Source organism: Pezoporus flaviventris, unplaced genomic scaffold (genome assembly GCF_033815535.1).
Source record: "Pezoporus flaviventris isolate CSIRO_AGI_PZ_B2104156 unplaced genomic scaffold, CSIRO_AGI_Pfla_v1 ptg000036l, whole genome shotgun sequence".
Taxonomy (NCBI): Eukaryota; Metazoa; Chordata; class Aves; order Psittaciformes; family Psittacidae; genus Pezoporus; species Pezoporus flaviventris.
Window position 1 is genome coordinate 42,494,727 of NW_026892584.1, and position 26,404 is coordinate 42,521,130.

The 26,404-nt window shown below is 42.9% G+C and overlaps 2 protein-coding genes across 4 annotated transcripts in view; both read right to left on the reverse strand.

Moving 5' to 3' along the window:
* AKT1 (AKT serine/threonine kinase 1) overlaps positions 1-25,233 on the reverse strand; it is a 76,483-nt gene extending 51,250 nt beyond the window's left edge. The window contains exons 1-2 of one of the 3 annotated variants that reach the window (XM_061464152.1): positions 25,128-25,233; positions 18,143-18,319 (exon numbers count right to left, since the gene is read on the reverse strand). In XM_061464152.1, the coding sequence (XP_061320136.1) occupies positions 18,143-18,188 (46 nt within the window). In that variant the 5' untranslated portion in view covers positions 18,189-18,319; positions 25,128-25,233. Of the gene's footprint in view, positions 1-18,142; positions 18,320-23,506; positions 23,593-24,656; positions 24,966-25,127 lie in introns of those variants that run through there. The other 2 variants (XM_061464150.1, XM_061464151.1) reach the window with 2 other exon arrangements.
* On the reverse strand, positions 12,660-13,057 carry LOC133274809 (biogenesis of lysosome-related organelles complex 1 subunit 1-like). Its single transcript, XM_061464303.1, has one exon. The coding sequence runs from the start codon at positions 13,051-13,053 to the stop codon at positions 12,685-12,687; it is 369 nt and encodes a 122-aa protein (XP_061320287.1). The 5' UTR covers positions 13,054-13,057; the 3' UTR covers positions 12,660-12,684.
* Positions 25,234-26,404: the final 1,171 nt, after the last annotated feature.

The following is a 26,404-nucleotide window of genomic DNA, read 5'->3' on the forward strand; positions in this document are numbered from 1 at the left end:
GCATAGAGAGATAAAAATAACCTTATCCGAGGTGATCATATAGTAGGAAGTTTGTGTCAGAGCAGGGGAGGACTGGCTTCGATTCTCAGTTCCAGGCTGGTTCTCTGATACACCAGCCACTTTTTCAGCTCCTAGATGCTCTGCCTTCAGTTTGATGCCCTCAGCAACAAGGAATGGGGAATGCTTATGCCTTTTATTAACAGCATTTCCAGCTTAGCAAAAATGGGAAAGGATATCAGATTCAAGTGTTGTTTGCATTCAGAAGTCCAAATCTGAACAAAGAAAACAATATCCAAAATAGTTAGCACTTTCCTGGTATTGTGGGAAAAAGAAGGAAGACAGATCAAGTTTTTGAAGTAAAAAAAAAAAAAAAAAAAAAAAAAAAAAATCCATGTCAGGTCATAAGTACAATTTTAAAATAATGAGTGAAAGTTTTAATAGGAAGCTGGTATTAAACATGCATCCTTCTAGAACCTCCCTGTTCTAGAGATTCTAGGTTATAAAACAGTAAGAAATAAAAAAATCCCAACCTTTGGAATTGCTGTAGCAGGGGGACTAGATGATCTGCAGGGGTCACTTTCAACTGCAACTCTTCTGTGATTCTGTGAACTACAGCTCTCCCATTTCAAACACAGGTTTGATGTAGTTTCATTTGGAGACCTTGGCTTCAGACTTCACACAACAATCTTGTCTCAGATAAAACAAATTCCAGAGGCTGGAGATTGCTCAAGTTTCCCACTTCTGGCTGAGCCAAACTTCAACCCTGCACTCAAAGGCTCTCTTTTCTAAGTGAAATGGCAAATTAGGTCCAAAATTTACTGTGTCCTTTGGGACTCCAGTTGCAGCCATCCAGAGCACCAGTTGCAAAATAAGCTCCTACAACTTAAGAGCATTCATAAAGCAGCATTTAATGTCAACCATTTGAGGTGACTATTACCCTGCAACAAACAGCAGAGCTCCATTACCTTACGGATCATCTGCTTTATTGAGTCTGACTCCAGAAAGTGGCTGCTCAACAGCCAAAGGATGACAGCCCACTATTAAACCATAACAAACAGGCCTTGATGAAGGACACAGTCACTATACTGACTGGGACAAAGGAAGAAATTTGCAAGTTGGTGCTAGCAGAGGGCATCAGCTCAGCTCACACTCAGCTTCCAGGTCACCTCAGCTATCAGTAGGCTATGCCATCCACCACTGATGATAGCTGGACCTTATGGCCCAGGTCTCTACCTTTATAAGGCTGACGCTGTAAACTTTAGCCACCAGCAACACAATGTGAACCTAAAGCCCACCTCCTCTGCCATGATCAGAGTCCCAAAGAACTGCAGCCAACCAGCTATTGCTGAAGGTGACTATCAAAGCATCTAATTCAACTTCCATCAGTGACATAACTGAAGCCTTGCCTGGAGACGATGGGAAAGAACAGAGCTAGCCCCATCATGCATCCTGTTACCCTGATTCCTCCCCCTTCTTTTACACCAAGACTACAAAAGAGTGAAAGGCTGGGATGACGTTAGGAACATTTCTACTTTCTGATAGCGAGCTTTACAGCAATAACAACCAATCAACCAACCAAAAGAAAGCAAAATTCCCATCAGCATCACAGCTATATAGCAATCTTAGTAAACCAGACATTCTAGTAATTAAAGCAAAAAAGCAACTTTTGGTTCCAAAGCACAGACCCAGAATGCTAACAAGTTATAAATTAGCAATTTATTATTCCATGTTTTGAACCTTTCCCTTGAAAAAACCCAACTTCTGTATTTGAATAGATCAGTGAACACTGAAAAGTGAAAAGGCCTGTTGGTAACACAGAACTGGTATTTATTTTCTGTTTGACAGCCATTGCAAGGAATACCAAAACTAAAACAAAACACCCACAGTAACACCTCTACAAATGGGGTGGTTATTCTCCTTCAGAATCAGGCTGGGCTTTACATGAGACTCCCAATATCAAACTGGTCAAGAATCAGAGAATACTTTATGTTGAAAGGAGCCATTAGAGACAATGTGGTCTAATCATCCACTCAAAGAAGGGCCATTCAAAACTCTACATACAAATCCTGACACTAACAGCACATGTAGGTAATTCAAGAGAATTATAAAAATTCCATGGCAAAAACCCAGAAAGAATGCAACTTTATCAAACTGCAATTTTCAAATCAAATTTGAGGAACAAAACCTCAAGTCTGCTTGGCCATGCGCCCTCATTTTAATCTCCTTGCCTCCAGAAACTAGTTTGAGGATTGTGAGAGTTAGCAGAAAGATGAATATCAATAAACATTCTGTGTGTGTACTTGGCATAAAAAGGAAAAATGAATTCTGTGTTCCTCCATCCTTTATTTCACCACACGAATGATGAGACAAATAGCAAAGGATTGTACATGGTCAAAAAGCTATGCACAGCCTCTTAAGTGTGAACATGTATCGACAACCACACATCCTATTGTGTGTCATTCCACTTCTAAAATGGTGCCTTGAAAACAGAAAAGTCTCCAGAAACACAAGGTTCTGCCATGAGCACACTCAGTCTAGTTGCAGGAGTAAGCAAACCTCTCCAAGACACCAAGAGCTGCCGTGAAATAGCCCATTCCTAGTAGCCTGGAGTAGCTGCTAAGAAAGCTTTCCTCTGGCCATTGGGAGGAGGATTCCTCAAAACGGCAAGAAAACTTCATATATATATATATACACATATATATATACACATATATATACACACATATATACATATATATACACACATATATACATATATATACACACATATATATATACACATATATATACATATATATATACTGATCTTTGCACATTCCTGCCAGTAACCTGTCAGAGGATTAACACAAAAAAAAAACCAACCAAACAAAAAAAAAACAAAAATCACCACAGAAAATACACCAAAAAACAACCCTTAAAAAAGTGTAAAACTCACCACAGTAAATCTGATCTTTTTTTTCTTTCCTTATACTAAATACAGCTTTCTATAATATAATGATTTGTATTACTGCAGTACACTGCAGCTTCAGATACATACCTGCAGCTAAGCCACCTTCTGTACAAATAAAACAGTGAAACAGTCCCTGTTCTGCAGAGTTTACTGTCACAAGAAAGAGGATAACAGAAGGCCAGATACACAAAAAAGGGAGGACCAATACTGGGCACTGCAGTGAACAGCGCTCTCAGTACACATGCATTGCAAGTTCCTTTTATAAAGAACACAAGGAGTGAGAGCTTTTAAAGAGGATAATAAAGCAGTACTGCAGCTGTTTATGGGGGACCATTTCCCAAGTGTGAAAGGGTAGCACAAGAGAAAGCAGAGAAGTGTCTGCTTGCCCCCACGTTGTAGCTGCAGTATAGAAACATGCTAGGCTAACTGGAGGCAGAAGTTAACATCTTAATAGCAAATTAGAGATGGTAAAAATAGGTATGAAAAGCAAAAGCAGCTGGTTTTGCAGCTCAATACAACTAGAGAAACAACAAAGCAGCAGGAAAGAAGGAGCTCTGCCCTGTTCAGAGCAGCACTCTGAATGGGACACTGTTACATGCCAAGCATACAAAGATGCAAGATGATGCAAACCTTAGAAAAGAATATTCCCCCTCCTCCATACTTTGCTTTGGTTTTCCATTTCCATGAATAACAGTATACTCCAGCAACTACAGCAACTTTGAAAACATCAACTTCCTTGAAGATCAAAAAAAGTCTCTACAGATGATCTGGTTATAGTTGTTGTAGAGCCAAGACAAGTCACTATTCAGACAGAAATCTGGCCACCTCCTGCTCCAAGCAGAGAAGGAGGTATACATGCAAAATCATGCTTTTCTCTGAAATTACAACTGATATTACCCAGGAAACACAGACTAGACTGGGGAAGAAAAAAATGCATTAACCAAATGGTGCAGTTATGCTGAACTGAACTGAAGTAGTCTTCACTCAGCTGCCACCATTTCAAGGTTTACTCACCTTGAAATCATTTTATATTATTCCCAAAGAATGATCTGCTACAACCACTTTAGACCTCTGGCTTCCTTTCAAGTCAGAGGGTAGATATCAGTAATGCTGGGACATCTCAAAACATGAAGCATTAAAAAAAAAAGTTATAGCAGTTATTATGAAGGATTAAACACCTACAATATAGAAGACTTCTACTGCAGCAAGAACAGCACATTCCAACCCAATAAAAGCAATCATCAAGTCTAGGACTAGAGCTCACTCAGGATCAGATCAGCCTACGCCAAAGACAAAGTGTAAGTTTTAAGCAACTGCTCTTAATGCAGCTGAGCCACCATGGCTGAAGAGAAGAAGCTGCTCCACTGCTTGTCTTCAACAGGGCTTTTCATTGTGTTCAAAATCTGAGGCCAGATCTGGTTGCTCCATTGTTGCAATGCCAGTGTGTAAAGGGGGAGAATTAACCCTCTTTGGTTGTGAAGGGAACAGTCCAGAGGAAAAATTCCTCATTTTACCTGAACATGCTAAATCTGGCAAGAGCTGATGGTCAGGGAACACACAGAACTCTTTAAAAATACACAGCATCATTTATTGCACTGGGACGCTACTTGGTGTTGCACAATCCAAGCTTTTGTTTCAAGCAAGAAAATGTTTTCTAAATATTTTGTCACCATGACAGTCTAGCCTTGGACTCAAATTCTGTCCTTGGTTACTCCAGAAAACCCCCAAGAAGTCAAATGTGCTGTACAGCTTGTAGCCATGTCCTGGGCTGCTGGGAAAGTTCACCTGGCAGTGTAGCTACCAGGATCTCTAGGCCCTCTGCGATCTGCAGGGCCTCATCCCAAGCTGATTTGCCTACCCACAAACTAAGACTTTTAACATGAGATATGTGTAAAGAAAGAACGCCATACGTAAGAGGAAAACAATTTTGCAACTAAGAAATACTAACCATCTCTCCAACAGGTTCAGCTTTATCTGACGAATAAAGGCAAAACAAACCCCACTCCCATGACAGCAGAATGAACTACTTTAAACACAGCTAGAAAAAGAGACATAGAAAAACATCCCAGCTTTGAGCTGTTTTTACTTTTTCCAAGTAAAAACATTTATTTCAGGAACATCAATTTGGCAAACTAAATCTGAGCAGATACAGCCTAAATCCCCAGCACAGCCCCAATAAGAGCACTAGAGCATTTCTGTATGACTCAGGAAGCCCAATGAAGACTTCTGCAGAACAAGATCAACAGGGTGTTTAGATACAACCAGCAGCCTCATGTGAACGGGTGGTTTAGTTTGAGAAATGAATGTTCGCACTGTCATTTAGGGAAAAAAAAAAAAAAAACACAAAAACCAAAAAAAACACAACAGCAAATAAACCAAAAAACACCCTCTACTGCACTCTCACAAGTTTGTAACATTAAAAACATAGCAGAGGAAGGAAGTAGTTCAGCAGCCAAAATTTACAAATTCTTACCATAACTTTGGCGCAGTAAACTTCTCCAGCATCACAAAGGCCTATTCTTCAGGGGGCTTAGCTGCCTTTTCTTCAGGACTAATCCACATGTGAATGCTATTACAGTACACACAAAATGCCAACAGAAGCATAAACATGCACACTTTTTCCGTGAGTGTGTGTTTTTTCAAAGTTTTATCTTTCTTTACACAGAAAGATACCTAGGAACAGCCTGGAGGCTGAGGTAGTTCTTCTTTCTCTCTCTATTAGTGAAGCTCAGTTAGCTTTCCCCTTTCCCCCCAAAACAGAAAAACTACTTTATTTTAATTCATCCAAATCAGTGACAGAAATTCATCCTCATGACTTTCATTCAGCAGCTACGTTTCAAGAATTTAACAAAGAATGAAGATTTTAATATTGGGAGGGTGTGGGGGGTGTAGGGGAGGAGAATGTTTGGCTAGAAAAGAAATTCCTAACAGTAGCCTTTTAATCATTTAAGAGGCACCTTACTAGAACCGCAGAGAAAATGCTAATATTCTAAGTTACACTTAGCATTTCTGCACTGCAAAACCAAATCCAAGCTCTGAAAGTCAGCACTTTTTCCTTTTATTATCTGAAGCTATATAAAAGCCCTAGCATAGATTTGAAAGAAATATAACAGAAAATCCTGCCTGATCTAAATACATAGAGCTAAATTTATCTTTCAGTTTTCGAAATGCCGCCTAGAGATTGGGCATTTAGAGTTCTATTCACTGGCTAGAAAAAAGCCAAATGGTACATTTTAAAAACTGACTTTGAAATATTGTTATGAGAACAGGGACAAGCTATGTAAACCCTAAAATTCTGTGGGTCTTTGTATTCACAATTATTGTTCCAAACTAAAAGGCTCATATTCCCTACTAAGCAAACATTTACAATTAAATCCATTCTACACAAGGCATTTGCATTTTGAGATAGAACAGTCAGTTGTTCAGCTGCTGTGATTTAGATGGATTGGTTCATTATTGCTGCAGTTCTTTTTCAGCTACACTGTATAACAAAGGGGTGCCAATGTAGTCTTGAATGGCTTTAAAGCTAAGTATGCTGGTATTCTTCCATGATGATGTAATTTAACCATCTCCCCGTTTCTCAGATCAAGATATCTTGACTTTACAGGCTAAACTTCAGCAAAATGTCAGAAACAAGCTGCCACAATAGAGTTCAACAGGCAGTATCTCTGCAAGCCAGCTAAAGGCTATTGCTGACAAGTTTATAGGGATTTTCTGCACATGAAAGTAATTCTTCTCTAATTCTTATTTAGAATAAGTACTTTTCCTATAATCCAAGTAACAAGTCAACTTTGACTTCCACCCTAGGAGATACAGCAGTTAAATACCTTCTAACATTTCTGCCTAGGCTAGAAAAGAAGACCTAGAACTACAATAATCTCCAATGCAAAGAAAATTTTAAGTTGAAAAACCACTATCCTAGTCCTTCACTGCTTGAAACACATCACCAGAAGCAGTATTAAAGCAGCAAAACCATTTTTCTATTAAAACCATGTAAAAAGGCAGGATCTTTCGAGGTCCCTTCCAATCTCTAACATACTGTGATACTGTGTGATTTCTTTTTTTTTAATAATCACTGAAGAAAAAGCCATGATTAGTGGCTTTTAACCTCTCAGTCTAAAGCATCGTTTTCTCAAGATGCTGCCAGACCAGCACAAAGAATACTTACAACAGAATGACTTGATTACTGAATTTATAGTGGCAAAAGATTCATACCCTATGTCAAGAAATCAATTTCCACCTATAAAACTCCTTCCAAGCCCCAAAACCAGCATTACCACCATAGATTATCACAACTGGATTCCAGTCTGCTCCATGCATAAACCTGCAGTGGAATAATAAACATACAATATAGTTAAACCTACGCAACTACACATTTAAGTCAAGTCTTGAATTAAGAAATAAATGCCACCTTTTCTCTTGGTGTTCTCAGATTTCATTTCTACTTAAAGAGGACAGGAGGGAAAGCAGACTGCCTGATCAAAAGTTAAAAATTCAAACAACAAAACCCCAAAAAAATCTGCATTACAAAGAAAACACTTTCATTTAGTTAACTGACTGCTATTTATAGAAGGTTTTTACAGACCACAGACAAGGGCAAGGATATGTATGACACACTAAAACACACCAGTCCAGGCAATCCATGCCTGGAAGCCCTGAAAAGCAACAGCAAATAAACGGTGGTATTCACACTTTGCAACTATGAAGATGACTGACAGTGGATTTTGAACTGCTTATCAAGTGTGTTCAAAGGTGTAACTTGTTACTGACACTCCCAACTGTGAACCACCAACTTAGGCATAATGGCAAGAATATACAAAATAGTGTGTACCCCTGTATTTCAGTGCATAAACCCTACTTAGTGCAAATATTTCCCACACCAGTGTAATTACATCATTCTGAACAAGACAGCATTACAATGGCAGCCTTAATACAGCATGTACAAAGTCTCCTGTGGAAACACACGGCAAAAAAAAAAATTAAATATTTTTTCTCTTAAATCTTGAGATCTAGTTTAACTCGAGTTTGCTGGATAAAGAAGCAGTTCAATTATAGTTTTGTTTGTATGTTTCTATTAGCCATTAGACCCATCAAGCTTCTCACAGAAAATGCAAGTTATCCTTTCCTATCACTGCTTTCTGCAGCGTAATCAGGACACACTTCTTGATCGGCAGATCCTTTGATGCAACTGCAGATATAGCACGGTATACTGCTAAGGCTAAGACTTCAGAGAATTATTTTAAATCCTCTAATTTTTGAGATTTTTCATAAGAAGCAATTAAATGGCCCTTTTCCTTTTCCTTAGTCTAAACAGCGAAGAAGGCACACGGGTGATGCTTTCCAGTTTTTCTCTATGTCATTAAGACTAGCAAGCTCCTGTTTCACAAAGAAAAAAGGACAAAACTTTAAAAATCTTGTGACTTCTACAGGAGAAAACTGATTTATAAAGCCATCATAAACATCATAAAGGCTGCACTTAAAATTTGAGAATTAGCAGTGATTGCCCTAAGCAGCCCTGACCTCCATCAGCATCTGAAGTCCACCCAAGTAACACCAGTGTCAATGTCATGAGTTTGACTCTTGTACCAGCTCAGTAACACGTATCTTGAAGACCTGTCCTAGGAAGACAGGCTGAGAGATTTTATTGTAGCCTTTGAACGTATAACAGGGGCTTATAAGAAAGACTGAGAGGCCTTTTAACAGAGCCTACAGTGACAAAACAAGGGGTAATGGTTTTAAACTGCAAGAAGTGAATTTACAATGCGCATATATAAGGACAAAATTCTTTACTATAAGGGTGGTGAAACACCGTGAGATGTAGCCCAGAGCAGCTGTGGCTGCCCCACCCCTGGAAGGGCTCAAGGCTAGGTTGGACCGTGCTTTGAGCAACTTGGTCTACTGAAAGATATGCCTGCTCAGGGCAAGGGGGCTGACTAGATGATTTTTAAAGATCCCTTCCAACTTGAACTATTCTAAGACTAGAGCTTCCTCCCAGAACAAGTTATCTCCTACAAAGGCTGGGGCTCACAACCATCAGAAAACCCATTTCTCTGACATGCATGTTCTGTGGTCTTCATTAAGAGTATGTTAATAGAATCACAGAATCATAGAACAGTTAGGGTTGGAAAGGACCTTAAGACCATCCAGTTCCAACCTCCCTGCCATAGGCAACAATGCCTCACACTAAACCATGTCACCTAAGGCTCTGTCCAACCTGGCCTTGAACACTGCCAGGGATGGAGCATTCACAACTTCCCTGGGCAACCCATTCCAGTGACTCACCACCCTCACAGTAAAGAACTTCTTCCTTATATCCAATCTAAAGTTCCCCTGTTTAAGTTTTAACCCGTTACCCCTTGTCCTGTCACTACAGTCCCTAATGAAGAGTCCCTTCCCAGCATCCTTATAACCCCCCTTCAGATACTGGAAGGCTGCTATGAGGTCTCCACGCAGCTTTCTCTTCTCCAGGCTGAACAGCCCCAACTTTCTCAGACAGTCTTCATACGGGACGTGCTCCAGCCCCCTGATCATCGTCGCGGCCCTTCTCTGGACTTGTTCCAACAGTTCCATGTCCCTTTTATGTTGAAGACACCAGAACTGCACACAATAATAAACAATAAGCAGAGGAGACTGATTTGACAGCCCTGTAAATGATTCAGATGCTGCACTCCGTCTCAATATTGGCTTGAAATACCACTGTAGTCACGCACAGAACCACCGATTTCAGTGGTTTTCTACACGCAGTTCACCAATGGCCTGGGCTTTGGACTGCAAAACACACTCTCCTGACTCACCCAGGAGACTCAGGAAAACAGTAACTGACACCCTCTGTGATGATTGTTTACCTCTGCTGTACTCAAATATGACCATGCACTTTCGAATAAATTGACAAATTTCACAATACTGTTTGACCAGCTATCCTTTTCACATTTTTGGCTCAACTTGAAGAGGTGAGAGGATAATCCCAGAGTTCCATAACATGTGTTCTAACTGCACTCCCTGTTGGTCTTCATTATTCCCCTCTTTCAGCTGCAGTAAATATTTCTACCAGCAGCACACTACTTCACACCTAATATGGTGCTATTCTTTCTCCATTCTTTTTCTTCCTCTTTCCTCACAGTTTCCTGGTTTTTGTTCCCCCCTATAAAAGGCACATTGTACCTGCGACATAATATGTCTGAAAATAATAATCCCCCCTCTGTCTTCCCCCCATGAGAGATGGCTTTTGAAAGAAGATTTAACTCAATCTTTTTTCTTAGCAAATCAGTTACTTCAATAGGTAAAACAGGGAAAAACACAAGGCTAACAGTTGTTTTTTTACAATGCTGTGTCTTTTAAAACACATTCAAACTAAATGGTCAAATGTTAAGCAAATCCCTCTTTCCTATACACAGTAAGGTTTGTTCCTGAATAAGACTGAGACCAATCACCACTGTAATTTTTAAGGGAATCATTAGTAATATAAACATAAAAAGTGGATAAAAGGAAATACACTACATGTCACCATGTACTGCTCTCAGAGGATCGAAGTCCTCACCAGTTTTTTCAGACGGTAAAGTCTAGGGCTAAGAGTGCTAACACAGACCAAGTTCAGGCAGGGGAAGCAGCAGCCACATGCAAGGGGTGCAGATGATGGTGCTTAAGCAGGGGGTGCACCAGCAGGGAATGCTGCAAGGGAAGGAAGCTGCTGGCATCCACACAGGGGCTACAGGGGAAGACATTTTCAAGGCGCCAAATTTAAAATGCATGGCACAGCACCTTGCTATAAACCACTCCTGCAAGAGCAACAAGCTAGCCTTACTCTCTTGCTCTCTCTTTACCTCAAACCATCATACTCATTTAGTACTTCTTTCTTCCTAAATCCAAACCTTATGGCTTCTCAGTTTGCCTACTGAAAGAACAGAAAACCCGTATGTGGACAACTTTTTGCAGAGGCCTACCTTTGCTTTCTTGAAAATGAAGGAACTATGAAAAAGATGATGAAAAGACAATGCAGGCAGTTTCTGCATGATCCACTGCATCACACATTCCCAGGCTCACTTTAACAGGGCTTGCAACGTCCTAGATCTCTCAATCTCAGATCTCTTTTAACAAAGAAGTAACAGTAATTTTTTACTCTACCCCACTTTTAGAGATAAAATTGAGACTTTGTTTGTTTCTCTTCTGATGTACAACAAAACAGAATATGAAAGTAAACTTCCAGGACTGACATAAATAATGTGGGCAACAACATCTGAGCTCTTCCTCTTTGCCACTGAAAGCGAGAGTGTGCTTGGTGTCACTCCAAACAGTCAGTTTACACACACAGCGAAAAACATCTAACACAGCTCAACTTCTCTAAAGAACTGAATGTATTTTGCAAAAAAAGGTGGAGAAATCATTGGAATGATTTTTAGGGAGACATTTTTATGGAAAAAAAAAAAAAGACAAATATTTAGATTTCACCCTTCAAAAAATGGCTTAAAGAATGGGTTTTCCTACACAAAAAAAGTATTCTGGAATAAAGACTTTTCTAAAAGGACACTGGAAAGGAACAAAGATGGTCAAAGACTTAAGTAGCCTGCTCAGTGGAAGGAAGATGAGCAATCTTTAGGCTATGCCATCCCTTTCAAAGATGTAGTACACTATAGTTACAGTGTACTAGGTAATACTCAGCATCTGACTTCTCTGTCATCCAAAGCAGACTTTTTAAAGTACACTAGAGCCAGCCTGTTTCATAGAATCATAGAATAATTAGGGTTGGAAAGGGCCTTAAGATCATCTAGTTCCAACCCCCCTGCCATGGGCAGGGACACCTTACACTAACTCATATCACCCAAGGCCTCGTCCAACCTGGTCTTGAACACTGCCAGGGATGGAGCATTCACAACCTCCCTGGGCAACCTATTCCAGTGCCTCACCACCCTAACAGGAAAGAATTTCCTTCTTGTATCAACTGTAAACTTCCCCTGTTTAAGTTTTAACCCATTACCCCTTGTCCTGTCACTACAGTCCCTAATGAAGAGTCCCTCTACAGCATCCCTATAGGCCCTATAGGCCCCCTTCAGATACAGGTCTCCACGCAGCCTTCTCTTCTCCAGCCTGAACAGCCCCAACTTCCTCAGCCTGTCTTCATACAGGAGGTGCTCCAGTCCCCTGATCATCCCTGTGGCCCTTCTCTGGACTTGTTCCAAAAGTTCCATGTCCTTTATATGTTGAGGACACCAGAACTGCACACAATACTCCAGGTGAGGTCTCACAAGAGCAGAGGAGAGGGGCAGGATCACCTTCTTCGACCTGCTGGTCACGCTCCTTTTGATGCAGCCCAGGATACAGTTGGCTTTCTGGGCTGCAAGCACACACTGAAGCCGGCTCATGTTCCTTTTCTCATCCACCAACACCCCCAAGTCCTTCTCCGCAGGGCTGCTCTGAATCTCTTGTCTGCCCAACCTGTAGCTGTGCCTGGGATTGCTCTGACCCAGGTGTAGGACCTTGCACTTGGCATGGTTAAACCTCATGAGGTTGGCATCAGCCCACCTCAGAAGTGTGTCAAGGTCCCTCTGGATGGCATTCCTTCCCTCCAGCGTATCAACCAAACCACGCAGCTTGGTGTCATCGGCAAACTTGCTGCAGGGCACACTCAATCCCACCAAAAAAAAAAAAAAAAAAAAATTTGAAAAAAAAAATAAATTGAGGGGGCCATGGCACAAGCAGCCTTTATTGCGGGGGGGGGTGGGAGGCGGGACCCGGGGGTGTCAGGAGCAGGGTGGCTGGAGCTGTCCCTTGTACACGTACTCCAGCGCGGTGGCAATGGTCCTCATGTCCATCTCGATGCTGCGCGCCCAGTTCTCCATGTCACCGATCTCCTTGAGGGCCTGGTTGAAATTCTCCACCATGGTGATCCATTGCCCCATCTGCTTGGCAAACTGTACTTCCTGGACCTGCAGTGTCTTCACCTCGTGGTCCAGCTTCCGCTGCTTCACATAGGCCTGTGCCACGCCCACGTTGAGGTGATCCACCAGCGCCTGTGTGAGCCAAGTGGCGGCCATGATTGCCTCCCTGCGCCTCCACTCTGCCATGACATCACAGGGGCGGCGTGACGTCACCGCGGCTGACGGTGACATCACACCTTGCGGATCCGCGCCCCTCCTCCCCCCCATGATCTCTCCACAAATAATTGCATCAGATGAGATTTACCTTCGAAAAGTCAAGCTGACTAGCCATTATCAGCTCGTATTTCTCCAGCTGTTTTGTGATCTCATCCTTTCTTAATGTCTCTAGCATCTTGCCTACCACCAAGGTCAAATTTATTGGTCGACTATTTCCTGGTTCCTCCCCAGTCTCCTTTTCCCAGAACAGGGCAAGCAAAATGAAAGCAACTGCGAGCTAGCATTGCAAAATTATTGCCCCTTGTGTTGAAAAAAAGACACAAGAAAAACCACAAACTGACACAGCTTATCTTTTGTTTCCAATAAGAGTAGCAGCAGATTTCCCTATAAACCCAACCCTTCAGCTCTAGAAGTAGCATCAGCCTCTTTCCCTCTGTTAAAAATTTTCCCACTCCATTCTTTGTTCAGCCCCTATTTTGCTTCTTACCCTGTCCTCTTCTCCCCAGTTCTTCCTCTAGAACAGCCATGCCCTCTATAGCCGGCATCTTCAAAGTGTCTTAGGAACCTCTGTATCAAGTGCCACAGCTACTCCCCTGTGGTATCATGAAAGCCAGACTAAACCAAACCTTGGATGTTCTGCCTACAAAGGTCATCAAGAAAGTGCACTGCTATGTCCCAGAGACAGACAGAAACCAAAGGGAGAAAAAAAAACCCACCCCAAAATAAAACACACACACAAAAAGAGGTCGGAACATGGTGATAACAGAAAAGAAAGGAGAGGTGAAGAAACACAGCAACACAAGACACCTACTGGCTTAAAAGAGTTAACTACTGGTCATACCTCGTAAGATCCTGTTTTGACTCATACTAACAGAATACTTAAAGTATGAACCTCAAAATAGCAAAGCTGAAGTTCACTGTCTATGCTATTCTGCTAGAGTAAATTAAAAGGGCAACAATCGGCATTTAATTCCTGGGTTCTATTTTATGTACAGATCCTGCATTAATTTTACGCAATGAAGCCGTAAGAAGACAAATCACAATGGACGGTTATTTATGAGGATTATTTATCCTCATATTATTATAACAGTTATTTATGAGGATGTCTGTGTCACTCCATTTCAATACAGAAATAATTCTTCGACAACAAAAGTAATATCTTCGTAAGTGGAATAAGTATCTTTTGTGTAATTTCTTATTTAAGGACCTCTACTAATTTCAATCAGCTTGGAAGCCCGACTCTCAACCAGTCAAATAGTGACCTGAAGTCCACACAAACTGACGCTGGTTTGCAGGGTTAAAATTACTGTGCGGCATTTATACACAATTTAAAAACAAAAGCAAGAAGTAGCTTCACATTTGCTGCTAAATATTAATGCATGAATACACGGGTCTCTCCCACTGCTTATAATTGTTTCAGAGTTCTCAGAGTGAGAAATTGAGATTTCTATTTCCTTTTCTAAATGTCAGTATACATTTTCCCTCCCCCTCCTTCCCTGCCTCCAAAAGACTCCTTTTTCCATACAAGTTTATGCCCTAGTAAGAAAACCGGACATACTAGGGAAGACAGAGATGACAGAGTATCAAAACGCACAATCCCTCTCTTTGTTAGCCTTGCAGAGAGACTTTGAAGAAAAAAAAAAAAGAAAAAACAGGATGAAGGCTGAAGACAATAGAAGGACCTTTATAACCAGGGACCAGAGCAGAAAGATGCAAGAAATACAATGAGATCTTTAAAATGGATCAGTAAAGCAAACAAAATACACTCAGGCATACCTCTTTTATCCAAAAAGTTCCACCATACACAATCAAATTTAAGGGTACTCATAACATACATCCAGAAAAGCTATAATCTCAGGACTCAGCAAGCAGCAATTTGGTCAGATCATTTTCTCCTTCTCCCCTCATATTCAATCATAATTATAGCACCTCTGCATCAACCCATTTCCCCCCTCCTTTCCCACTTAACAAACCTTCAATGTAACACAACCAGAGACTACACACAATACACCAAATCTGAGTTTCTTCACATTTTCTACATGTGTGTTGAACTCTTCAGCCATGCAGTTATGCAGAGTGGATAGTATTTTAACTAATGTTTCTGTCTTCACACAAGAATCTATCACCTCACTGTGACTACAGTAACAGCACCGAGCACTGCCAGTGAGAAAAAAAAGGAAAAAAAAAAAAAAGTTCATTCATTAATTCTTCTATTTCTGCCTGGTTGAGGTTAGACATGCCACAGAGATGACTCTGGCCCCTGCACAAACATCTGCGCTACTGGAAGTCAAGCTTCCTTTAAGTGACTGACTTACAGAACTGCCAAGAGCTCTCGGCCAGGCACCAATGTTTAATTTCATTTCTCCATTCGTGTTTTTAATCTTGGAAACAAAAACAGAAATTTAAAGCATGCTGACAGAAGAAAACAACCCCACAATTCTACAAAGCCCTGCTAGTTCCCTGCCAGGCCAAAACACCTGCTTCTGCTAATGATGGCTTTATGCTTATATACACCTGCCATCCAGAAGGGCTCCAGAGCACTTTGCAGCCTGATTTATACATACACAAATCATTAAAACCACCAAAATTAAGCCACTGCTGGGGTGAGATGTATCAACTGTTTAACTGCACACAGCCATTCTGTTCAACTGCTCATGATATGAACTGAGAGCCACCATATCCAACTAAAGCTATGGGGGAAGGTTAGGTAAAGAGAAGATCATTGCCCAGTCTGGATTTTGGCCAGTCACTACTTGTATTTGCATGTGGAAAGCCCTAGGATCTTTAAAGAACACATGCAGTACAACCTTCAGTTTTATAAATGATCCAAAAGACAAGCAATATACATTTCCTGTATCTAAACGCCTCCTTTAGCAGTCCCTCCCTGCAGTAATTACTGTTTATGCCTTAACTTCAGAAGCTCACAATATCAGACATCAGTTTTGGAAACATCCTGTGGTTGAAGCACTTGATCTTGCAGAGCCAGCAGACTGATAGGGTCTGGCAATAAATGTAGGTGATTAAAAAAAAACAAAAAAAATTCTTTACAAAACACACGCACAAAGTGGATCAGTTTCCCCCACAGCCACCCCCAGCCAAAAAAAATGAATTTGTCCACTGATCCCAAAACAGCTACAAAAGCCAAGACAGTAACAGAGCTCACCGAGAGAGTAATAGAGCTCACACTGGCAAGCCAAGGAGGAGAGATAGCACTGCTTTCTAAAACACTCTTTGTATGGACAATGCCAAATTAATAGTTGCAAGGTCAATGAAGTGGAATGAAATAGGCATCACCACACATACCAGGAAAGCAAAAAGGCACTAGGAAGCAGGTTAAAAAGATTAGGAAACCTAGCATTCAAAACCAGGGCATCTTTTACTAAGACCTCTTCCAGAGGTCTTACTTGAAAGTAGCTTTATTGCAAACTTCGAAAGAAAGAAAATTCAACTCTCAAATGTAAATACAGACAAGTCTGAAATACAACATGACTGTTTTAAAGTTTCAGACACTTCTGCTTCTGAATCACCCTAAAAATACAATTCCATTTTCATACTTTCCAAAAGAGATGTTTCTTCCCCAAATGTTTGTACAGTGCTCCTGAAAATAACAAAATAGTTATTTTTAAAGTTACAGGTAAGTGCAGAAAAATTGTAACAATGGGCAGTTAAAGAAAACTCAGCCTAAAACGTCATTTATAAATAAAAACATCTCCCATTTGAAGAGTTTCTAGATTCATAAATGAGAATGAGAAGCATAATTCAGTGTTTCTTTCTCCTGCTTTATTCAAACACAGCATAATTCTCAAATGTTATCAGAACAAGGTAGACTTCGTACAACAGAATTATCAAATGAGTTATTTAAATAATGAGTGAAAAGGCATTTTTAACTGAAATAAACCAGAACAAAAACAAAACAAAAAAGCAAACCCCAAACACACACAAAACAAACCCCAAACACTCAACAGAAACAACTTTATCAAAACATTTTTACATCAAGCATCAGCTGACTTGAGTTTGCTAAACTAAGCTGTATATCCAGCTGTTAGAAATGTTTTCACCTTTTAAAACACAGATTATCAACATTTTCTAAATTCTTAGAAATTTCTTACGATTGCAGAAGAACCATCAGCCTTTATCAAGGTTATGATAACTTATTTCCCTTTTCTTCCAGAAAAATTATACACCTTTGCACCTTCAGGCAAGTTGCTGCAAACCCTCTAGAAAAATCCTGAGTCTGCAAAACCATGCAAGCTTTCCTACTGCTGGAGCACACAGATTCTATTCTTGGTCCAAAAATAAGATATTATGGAAAGTACCTAACACTGCTCTCTCCTTTCCAAGTAACTATCACAGAATACAAAGAAACGGGTAAGTAGCTTATAGAAGCGATGCTGTAGTACTCAGAAACAAGCACCCCTCTATCCCCAGAAAAAGAACAAACCCACCGTCTGGGGAATAAAACATTTAAGAATACAAAAAGCATAACGGTACCTTGTGACTACACTACTTCAGTTTTGCAACCCAGCTAAAAACTAAGACTTTTCATAAAAATCAAATGCCGTTAGTGGCGCAACAGAAATGTACAGCATGCATAATTTCATGGCTATTCTTCTGATCTAGGACACTGGTACCAAGAGCGGTTCAAATACGAACAAAATAGCACATTTCCTAGCAAGTCTCTGCAAGAACACAGCACTGCTCACAAAACACAGGTGTATTTTTCACTGTTCAAATGAAGATTCACCTCAAGACAATTCTACCTTCTAACACAGAAAGAAAAGCTACAGACCTACATATAGACCAAAATAATTTGCTACAGTTTAACCCTTAACACTCTAAGTACCATCTCCTTCAGTTGTTATCTTTATCACCATTTTCAAAGCAGTTAACACAGATTTTGGTGAACACACAGACATGAACACACCCAAAGAAAACCCCTTGTATGTGCGTCTTCTCAAATTCGAGAGCAACTCACACAGGCTCCTTATATGCCATTTCCTATTAGGGTGAAGAGGAAAATAACAGACTATTTCAAGATACGCTGCTAAAAGACAGATGGCTGCACAAGAGAAAGTCTGCTGTCCTAAAGCGAAGAGACACTTACCTCGTTTGTGAAGCCACCCTTCCTTCACTATTGCTACTTCATTCATAATGGCAGGAATGTCTCTTGAAAAACCAGTTTATGCCCAAAGATCACTCTGTTGAAATTCCTGAACTTCCGCAGGAGGCTCCACAAAAGGGACGGAAGTTTCTTTTCTGTTTTTCTCCTCCTCAGCTATTTCTAAAAAGATCAAAAGAAGAGTGTGCCATCATTTTTAAGTATGTCACATATGTACAGTAAGGGATACAACAGGGAGTAGCCTTCATTGCTGGGCTGCTGGTTTAGGGAGGTGTGTGTGGGGCGTTATTATTACTATTATTACAAATCTTAAATAAGGGCTGTAGCTCTTCACAAAGATTTTTATATCTTGGCAGACGGAGGTACCAAAATATGTACTTGCTAAAGTCCTGCTCCTTCACTGAGCAGGCTAGTCGCGGTCAGACTCTCATCATCACCACACACTATCTGGATCAGAGGTGGACATAAGACCTTGCCCAGCAGACCTCCACCTTCCTAACAGTACCTCACTCTTCACAACAACAAAAGTTCCGAGATTTCAGAAAGTCCAGTTTCAAGTATTTCCCAGAAAGACAATTTCCAGAACCTCTTCTGGAAGGTTGCTCTACAGTCTGATGCGTAGCAGTCTATCAACTAGCACACAGTGCATCTTGGGGATAAACTCTGACAGTAAATATTCCCAAGACTCTGCTACAGATTTTTCTACCTTTGGCATCATCCTGTTAATCCCCCTCAGATCTCCAAAACTCCTCAAAAAGTGTCTTCTCTCACATTTGTAATTCCTACCTCTCCTATTGCGTTTCCCCAAACATGCCTGCAGCTTGCTGTTGTCTTCTTGCAATGAAAGACACCTAAACACAATTTAGGATTTTTAGCCCTCTGGTTTATGAGAGGCAATTTTTATCTAAATAGCTCAAAATTGCCATATCTTATTGAAAACATGTCTAGCTCATGGCTGACTACCACAGAAACGTTATTCGCGCTCCTCTCCCTCACTGAAAGTAATCTCTTCCCAAATGCATTAGCTTTTATTATTTTCTAAATTGGATCTGATTATTTTTCTTCTTGCAGTACAAATTTTAGGTTTGTTTTTCTTTAATGACATCTGTGCTCTCCAAAGTGTCCATACTGCAATTCAATTTGGTATTACTTGGGTGATCAAAAACTGTAATTGGTGACAAGTTCCCAGCAATAACCAAGAAGTTTAATAAAACAATATCCAGAAGCATCTGTAACCCACCACCGAAGACCCGACTTTTACCGGAGTCTCTCTCCAACCAGAAAGTCATCACGTTCCCACCTAACAAATATATACAGTCTCTGTATGCACCTGGCACGCATGCATCGATTATCTCTGAGCTTGCAGATGATAGCCATCCATCAGATACTAGATTAAAAAGCAACTAATTCCCCGTAACTCACTAAGCCACAACCCTGGATGGAAGAAACAGGTGGTCAAAATGAATCCAACCTAGAACTGAAACCACAGCACGAACTGAGGGCTCTGTACCATACATCATCAGTGCTCTGAAACAGGCAGCCTTCAAAGCAAAGCAGTGAAGTCTGAACAAATTCCATCACTGCCAGCAGAAATGGACTAGGAGAAGGGAGGTCATTCCCCTCATACTTAGCCCATGAAATTTTATTGTTTATCAGTATTCCTCAGGCTTTTCCAGTAACACTTTATTTTCTGTTTTTCCCCCCAGAAACAAGGTGTTCAGTGTTTGGGTTTTTTTAATTACAAAGCTGATATATCTCACCGGTTATAATTATCAACTCCAAGAAATAGATGCTTGCCTAGAGAGGGGAAATGCATGAAAACTGATGCTGGCACAAGAGATATGTAAGGATTCCTTAATTTCATTAATAAATATGAGAACACCATAGCCTGCAGAATAAAGCTCAATAACCCACAGCTACCAGAGTTACTTGGAACAAACTCCTTTAGTTCCAGAGCAATTAGGATAGAACCTGGTGAACATTCAAGGCTTTCATTCTCCCTTCAAAACTGCATGCACAGTAGTCATGTGAGCTAGACTTACTTGTTAATGTCAAAAGGAGACTAGACCTTGTTTGGAGGCTTGGTTTAAGCACTGAGCAATTTGCAAACTGTTGAACAAAACTGCTAAGATTGAATGTCTGGAAACACAACACTTAAGTGTGAAAGTTAACACTTCTAACCTTGTGCTGTAACAGAATGCAGGGACCATGCAACCTACCTCTGCGTCTTGAATTCAGCAATCTAGGTGCATTGGGGGGATTAAAAAAAAAAAAATTCAAAAAAATCAATATCCTTTCCAATAACCACAAGTAAAAAAAGAAGCTACAAGCCAAACTAGTCTGTAGAAAGGACAATCCTATTATTAAAACCAGAAAAAAGCACAAAGGCACAAAATTCTGCAATCTGCAGCTAACTTACTCCAGGTGTTTCTGCGTTAATGCTTGCCAAGATTGCCACTTGGCAGCCTCCTGCTCTATGGGCTAAACGGTCGTCTGGTAATCTGAATTTGAATGACGATAAAGCCCAAAAAAAGCACATCAACAAAAAAATCCAAAGTCCAGAGGAACTACTTTTTCTATTCTTTGTGTCAAGGAAGTTTGGAATGCCTTTTCCCTACAATATCTACCCAAAAACCACTCCCCGCTTGCTACTGCAGCCCTGCTATCAGGGTTGTGTCTTTATCTGCCTGTCTCCTTCAAAGGAAGAGAGGTGGTAAAGGGGTATTATAAAGGAGCCATGCACAGAAGGTTTGGTACCACAGCACAAGGAAGCAGGAAAACATTAAACGTCATCCAGCACTAACCTGCAGCATGAGCTCCACCTGGGTCCTTCAATCAGCTATGCCAGAGCACTTATTTTATAAGGGGGAACTTAAGCTATTTTTAATTCACACTGTGAAGAACAGAGGATCCCTTCTCATTGTCTAACAAGATGTTCATAGACACAGCTCCAACAGCAGCAAACCTGCTGTACCTGGTATATTTCAAAACACACATTCAAGCTGTGCCTAATATATCTGTTTTAGTAAAAGACTCTATTCAAGACAGTGGCAACAAGTAAGAGTAATTTCTCGGAATAGAAGAGCAAGTTAACTCCAGGTCAACGTACTACTGAAGATGTGTAAACCAGAGAAAGTTCCTTTTCCATAAAATCCTTAGAGGGGAAGAAAAAAAAAAAAAAAAGAGAGGAATGATTAACAGTCCTCATGTATGGCCATCTAGGAATGGTTCCCAGTGAACAGAGGGCATCTGAGGTAAGTATGACCTGGCTGCTTCAGCCTGTGTCTGCATAGGACTGAATACTGTCAAAAGCTAAATAACTCTTTCTTTCTCTTAGTCTTCTGTTTGCTTGCTTTTCAATATGCGTTTCTGTAATACCTATTTCAACACCAAAGTATCCTCACAGAGCTGAAGTGGAGTAAGTCATGAATGGCATGACATCAGCATCCTATCACAGTGCTGCTGGTTTTATGCATATATTAATTCCTTAGTGGTTATTAACTTTTTCATAAATAACAACTCACTTCCCTACACACTGCAGCAGCAAAACCTGCTTTAAGGAATCAGTCAAACCAACCACCCAACAGAAGGTGGAGCAGAATCATCTTTTCCGTATTTGGGAGAGTTGCATTAAGGTTCCTTCTCTTGTTCTCTTGTTTATTATGCTCGCCTTCTTTTGTCTCTACAAAAATCAAGACATGAATCTGTCCTCCCTGCCCTCTATCCAAGATGAAATTTATATTAATTTCTACTCACATCCTGAAGCAGGGTGGGAAGAAAAGTAATTCTTCCATAATGTTGAAGCAGAAACCGAACCTTACAGGATGCAGGAACCTCCATGATAATCACCTCATCTTCATGAAGGAGAGGAAGCAAGAGACTGAAGGAGGATGAGACCCACCAACCTCAGCCCTGCCCCTGCCTCACCTGGCATGTTAGACTATCCAGGCTGTACTAGTTAGCCCAGATCAGAAAGTAGGCTACAGCAAAGCATGCTCCTGGATTAATACTTGGCCCATCACACTATCAGTTACCAATGCCCACCACCCTGGTTTGGCACAATCCTGATGCTCCCAGGACACCCCAAGCCCTAACGTGCATCCTTACATGTTCTTACAACACACAGCAGGAGGACCAGGCAAAAAAGGATCCAGCTGCCCGCGTGTGCCTACCTTGGCCACATGACACTGTCATGAGAAACACAAGAACTGGAGAATGGGGCGTGTATTCAGGCCCATTACATGGGATATCATGAGCAACCCAAGCTCTCCTACCACAGCTGACCCCAGATCCCAGGGTAAACTCACAGCTGACAGTCAACTGCAGCTGAACATCACAGACACAACAGTGTTGGGCTCCAGCCAACATTTCAAGCTGAGTACAGATAGGTGTCCCTACCAGGCCTCAACCAGTAAAGTATATCTCCCATGCTGCACAGGGTGTTTTGCAGGAGCAGCAGTGGCTTCAGCACGTTCAAGGCCCTCTAAGCCCCAGTAGCTTTGCACCATGACAAAGTTACCAAATCTGGGCAGATAGCTTTTCAAGAAAGCTTAGAAGGACCAGGTTGTTCCACCATTTTAGTTTGCTTTACAAAAATGCACTGTGGGCCCCAAGTTAGGTGTGGCCACCTGTATTTGCTACTAGATATTTTATAACAAATGACACCATGTCTAAACTGGTATTTCACAGAAGCAAGTACAGCTTGTCACATAGGAGGTTAATATTGTTCAGGTGATGGACCAGAGTTAACCATATGCAGCTGTCAAAGCTACAACCACAGCTACAGTTTAAGAGGACAAACTAAACTGCCTATTTCAAAACTGAGTGATGCCAGGTAAGAGACTTCTTCATATCCTCTCTGTCAAAGACAGAGCCCAGACAAAATCCTCTTTATGTTCCCAAACAAGAACAAGTCCTTTTATAGTTTACACTTATGCAATTTAAGAACCATGCTGCTAAGAACGCCTGTACCAATATGAGATGCATTTAATCAAATTCCATTTTAAAGTTTTTGTAAGAGAAGTTTTGTTCTGTCCCCAAACAAATCAAGCCAGTCCTGAACCTGTTTAATTCTTAATCACTTACAGAACGTTTTTATAAGACGACAAGTGAATGTTGGAGCTACAAGTTACCTGAGACTGCATCAATTCTTAAATTTACCACTGCTGCACACTAAAAAACAGTTCTATAAACCTTGCATACAATACAAACCCTCCTATTTAAAAAATCAAAAGTAGTTTCACAGTGTCTTTAAATCTGTTAACTCAGACAAATGTTGTGGCTGTCATCAGGAAATTAACTATTACATAAAAGTAATTACGAGTCATGCAGTATGTCAATGTTATTTACCTGTAAACAAATATTCTTCTGAATTAAGTGTTAGGAACTCCCCTTTATAACTGTATTTTGAAATGTACATCCCTCCGTGGCATAAATAAAACAAACGAGCAAATCAGAGATTTGCTCCTTATGTGTTAGAGGTGGTAGGAAAACAAAGCAAAAACAGTTAAATACTCCCCCCCCCCCCCCCGGGGGACGGGCAGTGGTGGGAATATTTATAAGGTGCAAGCTACATTAACATCAGTAGCGTACTGTCAGTAAAATATGTAAGCCCCAGCACGTTCATATACTTTATTATAATCATGCGTTTTACAGAGGAACAGAACAAAAAGTCCTACAACTCTCAAATAACATTTAGGCAAATGCAGAATTCCACCTGGAGGGGCAGGGGGGGAAGCTGCACACAGCTCCTACAGTTCTGCAAAACACGACTACAAAAAAAAACAGTATCAAGTCCACAAACGCCGCACAGCCACCTACCCACGCCAAATGCCCACGGAGATAATCACACCCCCGTCGGCAAACACTTAGTGGTCCGCAAAGCGGAGCTAGGCTGAACAACGCGCCTACAGAAGACAAGGGGAAAAAATGGGGGCGTGGGAAGGGGTAGAAATAGGAGGGAGGGAGGGGACACTTGGCTACTTTATTTCCCACAATATACGAAATGTCCCACCACCACCCCCTCTTTCCCGTGGGATGTTCGGGCAGGTCCCCGGCGACCCCAGCCCCGGCCGGCACGGTAGAGCCGTGGCTCCGAAGGGACCGGGACAGGCCCGAGGGCCGCCGCGGGTATCCCCCGCCCTCTCATCCACCGCATCCTGGGAAGCCAACAGCTTCCTGCCCGCCCGGGGCGCCTCCGGCAGGACGCCGGCCGGGGACGCCCGCAGCCCGGGTCCCCTCACCCCTCCACCCCGCCGGCCACCCCGGAGAGCCGCAGCCCCGCGGTGCCCAGGTGGAGCGGCGGGGCAGCTCCTCACCCGCCGTCGCGGCCTAGGCGGGTCTGCAACCACCGCCCGGGAGAGGCGGAGGGCGGCCGCCCCCTTCCCTTCCCCTCCCGGCCCCGCACAATGCGGCTGGCACAGCGCGGCCGAACGGAGCAGGCCCCGGCCCGCCGCTTCCTTTCCCCAGCCCTTCCCAGGCGGAGGAGCGGGTCACTTACATGGCTGGAGCCTGGGAGGAGGTGATGGGAGGGTGGCGGCGGCAGGGGAAGGGAGCCGGGGAAGGAGGCAGGGGAATGGGAGGGAAGGGGGGAGCGAGCCAGCGAGCAAGCGGGGGGAAGGGGAAGGCTGGCGAGGCGGGCTCTCCGGCGGGTGCGGAGCGAAGGCCTCAATGGGCTCCCGGCAGCAGCCGCCTCCTCACCATCCCCGGGCGGCGGGCGGCGGGGCGGCTCCTCCTCCCCCTCTCGCAGGCGCTCGGCCCATGGGGCTCACACGCCCGCTCCGGCTGCCGGCTTGCCTCCCCCGCCGCTCCGCCTCGCCTCCGCCACTGCCCTGCCTCCGGCCGGGAGGGGGAGGCCGCCCCTCGTCTCGCTCAGCAGCCCCGCTGCTGCCGCCTCCCCACCACCACCGGGCCGAGCTCCCGCAGCCGAGGCCGGGCTCGTCCCACACGCGTCTCCGCAGCGTTCGCTCACATCCTCCGGGGAGCGGCCGCCGGGTCCTACCGCCGCCGCGCCTCTGCCCGCCCGCCCCACCGTGCCGAGGGGCTGTCCCGCTCCGCGCCGCTCCCCGGGGAGGGGGGTATCCGCCGCCGCCGCCGCCGGGGCCTCGTCGACCAGCCCCTCTTCGCCGCCCTCGGAGCTCCCCTCAGCGCTGCGGGGCAGCGCCCGGCGGCTCGGCCCTCTCGCCGCCCCCATCCGCCCACCCACCAGGCCGGGCCCAGGCCCTGAGGGCGGTGTTTCCGGGTCCCTGGCGCGTCCTGGCTCCGGGCGGCCCGACGGCAGGGTCACCCCCTGGGGCCCGGCCCGGCCCTTGACCTGGGCGTTTGGGACGCCGTGCCCCGCGCGGTGTGACGGCCCCTCCTAACCTGGCTTTGCGGGAACCGCCGGCATTAGGAGCTTGGTACCCAGAACGTGGACAGTTTACCCCAAAAAGTAGGGGACCGACCCCTGCGCAGAGGAGAGGCCAGGGCAGCCCCTGGCTCTTCAGCCTCTGGGAAGGGCCAGAACCTGTGAATCTCGGGATGCTACCAGCAAGCTTCCTTGAAAGCATGGGGTGCCAGTCCGCTTACCTTGTCCTCAGAGCTTTCTCTTGCACCCACGAAATACCAATTGAATAAATAATCGGGTATCACTGTACCTTGGAGGATATTTCAATATCCTTTTCCACAGCAGGCGGGCTGCGTGGTGTGGAAAGGTTAAGCAATTCTCCAAGGACTTGGTGGCAGAGGGGCCCGAGTGGCAAGTCTGGATGGTGCGCTTCCCACTGCCTTGCTGTGATTGAGGCCATCCAGCTCTTGCAGCAGGAATGTCTCAAAATCACAAATTACTTGAACTGTTGCTTACAGCATGGCAATATATTGTAAGATTTTAAAGAGCTCTGAAAAACGGTGTTGTCAGATTTATTATATCTCCACAGTTCCAGTATCAAAATTTGCCCTCTTTGGTCAGTAAGGGATTTTATTTTCTAACTGACGGTGCCATAAACACTAACTGGGTTATAAGAATTAATTGGATTTCTTCGGAAACATATGATCACTAGTGATCGCATTTCTGCAATCACAAGCTATCTGGAATTTAGACAACAGCACATCTTCCCACAGCTTCGCACTGTTAACAGCACAAAGGTACATAGAATGCATTTATAGCAGTAAAGCTAGGGAATATGACCCTGCTTTGCACTAGTAGCAAACTTATTTGATCTAATAAGAGGCTTTTCTACTACATAATTTGAATGATTGTACACATTTAGT